General features: G+C 50.1%; 1 protein-coding gene across 2 annotated transcripts; it reads left to right on the forward strand.

The window, feature by feature from the left end:
* The first annotated feature begins 1691 nt into the window (after nucleotides 1-1691).
* LOC125521797 (RPM1-interacting protein 4-like) lies at nucleotides 1692-4687 on the forward strand. 2 transcript variants are annotated; one of them, XM_048686857.1, is made up of 4 exons: nucleotides 1692-2012; nucleotides 3412-3918; nucleotides 4014-4205; nucleotides 4346-4687. In XM_048686857.1, exons 1-4 carry the CDS (start codon nucleotides 2007-2009, stop codon nucleotides 4373-4375), a joined length of 735 nt encoding a protein of 244 aa, XP_048542814.1. In that variant the 5' UTR covers nucleotides 1692-2006; the 3' UTR covers nucleotides 4376-4687. The 2 variants fall into 2 exon arrangements, with proteins under 2 accessions (XP_048542814.1, XP_048542813.1); XM_048686856.1 differs by lacking the exon at nucleotides 1692-2012 and adding an exon at nucleotides 2038-3164.
* Nucleotides 4688-4913: the final 226 nt, after the last annotated feature.

Below are 4913 nucleotides of genomic sequence, written 5' to 3' on the forward strand. Positions count from 1 at the left end.
AACGCATCTGTGGTGACTTTGACAATCTTATGATGATATGACGGCTCAATCTCTTCAAGGTTTTTATAGGTAGAGTGTGTGTGCGTGTTCATAGTGTTAGTTGGGGGTGCTGGCACATTAATACGGCAATGCCTAAATCAGTCGCGAGTGCTATCACATTAATACGGCTCAGTTTTTATGTTTTGAAAACAATATAAACGCAAATACCCAATTCACATATAGACACTCAACTCTATCAACGCACGCACACATTCTACCGGTGTATCCTATAAAAATCTTCAAGATACAGAGCCGACACAACATCTTGAAATTGACAAAGTCGTCACATTCGTCTTTGTAGTTGACGGGGACATCTCCTTTCACTCAACACACATCGTCGAAAGGTGCAAATTAAATCTAATTTTTTTTACCACCACTGTCAAGACTAGGACTTAAATCCTAATGGGTTGGTTCCATCATCAGAGGAACTAACAATCTGAGCTAGGCTCGGTTGGCATGGCTCTGACTTTTACGATCACTGTGCTTGATAATACGTGTGCGACTTTGAGAACGGCACAAAGTCAAACCGGTCTGACAATAAGAAAATGTCAAAACAGAGTGAGCACCCAGCGATCCCTCCCGTCTCCCGACCTGATTATCATTTTGACTCTTTCGTCTCATCGGAGAGCCTTGACGCTTTCAACTGTACGCCGCTCGATCCCGTCCCTCCCGCGTAAAACACCCAGCGCATCAGGAACGAGTCGTCGTCCATGCGCAAAAAAAAAAGGAACGAGTCGTCGTCAAGACCCCCCGACGCGGCGGCACACGCGCAGGCGCCACGCCTCCACCACCACCACACGCCCGGCGTCGTGTCGGTCGACAGCCGGCGAGACACACCCACACGCAGAGTCCGCGTCGCCGGCCGTGCACACCGCCGTGCGCCGTAGCAATGCCGTCGAGGCGTGCGCGCGAGCACGACGGCGGGGATCGAACGGCGTGGAGCTCGGAAGCATCGCGGCTCGGTGGGGGCGGAGGTTGTTAGCCTGGATGGTGGTGGACCTCGGCGACCGGTGGTGGTACGGTGATGCCAAGGCCGAGCCGGGAGGGGGGAGCGGTCAAAGATGGCAAGCGCTTGCCAAGGATTTTTCAATAGATCCACCGGGCCCGGCCACGGCCAGTTGTGCACTTTTTTGGGCGCACATATTGGCGAGTAGGAGCGCGTCAACGGTCCTGTTTTCCAGCATTTTTCTCCCTTTACACCCCATGGTTTCCGTGTTTTCTACTAGATGACTCATTGTTTATTTTTTTATTTTTTTGCAGGGTGACTCAGTTGTTTATTGAGCAAGCAGTATACGATACGATCAATTTGTTTTGATCGTCTACGCCGGAGCGTCTGCCCACTGTTCAAAAGAAGAATTTGCTACACCATGATTTGTGCACGTACGCAGTTGATTGTGTCAAGGCTTCTCTCTGCCATTAATTACATTGGAAAATACCAGAGATATGCATATACACACACTAATACAATGCACGTAGCCGCCATTGTCCCTCTCGGCACCGCGTTGATCCAGTCGGTGTCATGCTTAGCAAATAGCTACACGTGTGTGGGTGTGGCGTGAGCGGCTGCGCTATAGAAAAATGTAGAGTCGTGCTCAATATATTACTCTATCTAATCTACTAATCTATAAGTAGTACGTACAAAGTGCTTAGTACAAAGCCGAGAGGAACGACCAGCGAACAAGGCAACCAAACCATCCGTCCCTGTCTCGTAGTTATAATCCCGCCTGCCGGCCTGAGCTGATCAACACGCTCAGACTCAGCTAGCTAACATACAGGCAGGCCATCAGGAGGAGCCACGAGGAAGAAACAACCAGCGCATATATCCCCCTCGCCCCCTCCCTCCCGCCGGCAGAGCTGAGCTGAGCTGAGCCACCGTTCGACCAACTCGCCTCTAGAACACAGAGCCCCCCGCCGCCCGGATCCCTTCTTCATCCTCCTCTCCGCTCTTTGTATCGCTCACCACCGCCATGGCTGTAAGTTCCTTTCCTCTCCATAGCTCCTCCGAGCCTTGATTCGACGCCTTATTTTGGTCTGCAAGAACATATGTTTCCTGCAAACGGTGTCTTGGTTTTATCTTGATTGTCGCAAGAGATACCAGGTGCAGTAGTTTCTCGTGGTACGGTTCGAATAGGGATACCGGAACCTGAATTTTCTGAAGGAGAAACAGCAAAATCGCTATGATATGACTGTTGCCTTGTTGGCTGCTTATAGTACTAGAGAAATTTAGCTGGTACTATCATTCATGAGCTTAATCAGGCTAAAAGTTTTTCTAAGACATGATCATCCAGAGCCAACCTGTTCCTTTTCTTCTGCACCATTTGAATTGCACCAGGTATAATCCAAGTTCTGTAGAAAATTCTTGTGTGGATGAATCGCAGAGCTAGATTGCGGTGACAAAAGTCTTCCTTGGCCGTTGAGGCGTATCTTTCGATCGCACTTAAGATCTGTCATCTCAACCTACACATATATTATCTTCATTTTGCGGGTGAATCTCTACATATATTCTGGTGGAAAGGCTAATCATCCCATAAATTATGGAGATGCCGGCAGGTTAACTCTTAGTAATTGCATGAAAATATCAATAGTATTAACCCTCACCTATCACATGAAGATTTAATTGTACTAGTGCGTAATCAATCATTCAGTTGGCGAATCTTGCCTTATTTTCTGATTCGGTTTGGAATTGGAAGGTGTCGGCGAGGTAGACCTACTACCTGGCTATCTACCTTGCGATGGGAGGATATGTGACGTTTAGTCTGGCCTGATCTAGAAGTACAGATTTGTCAAACCTGATCTAGAAGTGCATTAACCCGCCCTGAAATTTGGCCTCAACTCGTCCAAGTGGCGAGGTCACGGCATGCGATTAGCTTCTTGATTAGTACATATTCAACTGGTCCATGTATACTTTCCATTGATTAGTCCATGACAGTGTGTAAAATGTGCCTGGAAGCCGTGGCGCGGGGTCTACTCTCTCTTGCCTCCTTTTTCCTCGGTCGTACGGTCGTACCAATCGACCACCACTTGCTACTTGGCCGGGCCAAGTTGACATGTCCGATGTCCCCGCACATGTTAATAATCTTCAGACCATGGCTTAATGATCATCACCAAGCATGAAGCTTCCTTGGGTAAGTTGGAGCGCTTGTGTCAGGGAATGATGATGTCCCCTAGGCTGTTCCTTTTCTTTTCTTTATTTTTCTCTAACCCTGGGACTGGGTCCCAAGTTCTCTAGCGTGTTTATTCTGTGTTTTGAATGTAAAAAATAGTCCGTAAAAAGTACAAAAATCATGGTTATCGCTGTGATTTTCTCTTAATCTCGAGGTGCCCTGAAATAAGCAGCATGTGGTTGACTCTTCTTCTGTTCCATGCATGCAGAAGCAGCAGAAGAACGCGCACGTCCCGAAGTTCGGCAACTGGGACAACGACGGCAACGTCCCCTACACGCTCTACTTCGACAACGCGCGCAAGGGCAAGGGCGGCAAGCCCATCAACCCCAACGACCCCGTCGAGAACCCCGAGGCCTTCTCCTCCTCTGTCGTCGCGCCGTCGCCGAACCGCTCCTTCGACCAGGGCAGGCCGGCTCTCCCTCCTGCCTCCCCGCCTCCCCCTCACCACCACGAGCGCCGGCCCAGCGACGCGCCGGCGGTCGCCCCGCCGCTGTCCCCGTACCACCGCAACGCCGGTGGCGAGCCGCCGAGAAGAGGCCCTGGCGGCGGACGGGCAGGCGGAGGCGGGTATAGCGTGGAGCAGTCGCCGGGGCCGTCCCCGCTGCACCCGTACGGACAGTCGAGGGCCGAGTACTCCGATGGCAGCGGCTACGGCCTCGTGGCCAACTCCGTGGACCGGTCCCGTGCCAGGGGCGCCTCGCGGGGCAACGAAACGGTAAGCCTCTGCTCTGCTCTGCTCCGGTCAGTGTGCCATGGCTTTGCGCGGAATGTCTTGTATCTTACTTTGGTTGTTGCTGCGACCGATGGCAGCCGACGAGGGGGTCAGCGGTGCCCAAGTTCGGCGACTGGGACTCCAACCCGGCGTCGGCGGACGGCTACACGCACATCTTCAACAAGGTGAGGGAGGAGAAGAGCACCCAGGCCAAGGCACCGGGGTTCGGCAAGGACAACGTCGCCTATGGCAACGGCCGCAGGCAGCACGACGACGGCTACGTCTCCTCGGTGAGTTCCACAACACAACTTCATGCCCATGTCGCCATTGGTTTGTTCATGTTGATCCTCGTTTTCTTATTCGGTGATCGATCTCACTGACTCGCCATGAATTTGAGTTCTGAATTAGTCTCTGTTGGTTTCGGCTGCAGAGTCGCTGGTGCTTTGGGTGGTGCAAGTAGGGGTGGTTCGACAGATGATGATGGGGAAAAGTAAGCGAGGATCTTTGGGAATGTAAATTGTGTGAAATTAAGAAGGTTTTTGCCATTGATTCAACTTCGAACTTCTGTAATCCCATTTTTTGGGACATTATTTGGCATTGGGCACTCAGCAGAGTTCATATTCTTTTGATTGTGAAATATACTCCTACTATTTCTTTCTGATGTGGAATGTAGAGTTCAGCCATGGTTGTTGTAATACTAGAATTCTGTTGCGGGGCTTGTAGTGCAATACTGGGTACTGATTACCTTTAATCCAATTTCGGATTGCAGATAGTTTCTGTTTTTCCTTCTTCAAGGGTGAACGTGAATGTCGAACCCACGGAATGTTCTGCTAGTAGATAGTGATTCAAACAAGCTATCATTGTCATTAAGAGTTTTGGCTTTCTGTACCAAATATCGCAAGTTGTATGAAGAGAGATCAATAATGCTTCCTCTATTCCAAAATAAGTGCCGTTGATTAGTTGTACTAATTTTGTACTAAATCAGCCAGACTTATTTT

The sequence above is a fragment of the Triticum urartu genome, chromosome 7 (genome assembly GCF_003073215.2).
Source record: "Triticum urartu cultivar G1812 chromosome 7, Tu2.1, whole genome shotgun sequence".
Lineage (NCBI taxonomy): Eukaryota > Viridiplantae > Streptophyta > Magnoliopsida > Poales > Poaceae > Triticum > Triticum urartu.

Bases quoted from the DNA above. Each gene is read 5' to 3' on its own strand.
- LOC125521797 (XM_048686856.1), top strand. The intron at 3,919-4,013 runs GTAAGCCTCTGC...GACCGATGGCAG, and splicing joins CCTCGCGGGGCAACGAAACG to CCGACGAGGGGGTCAGCGGT. The intron at 4,206-4,345 runs GTGAGTTCCACA...TTTCGGCTGCAG, and splicing joins ACGACGGCTACGTCTCCTCG to AGTCGCTGGTGCTTTGGGTG.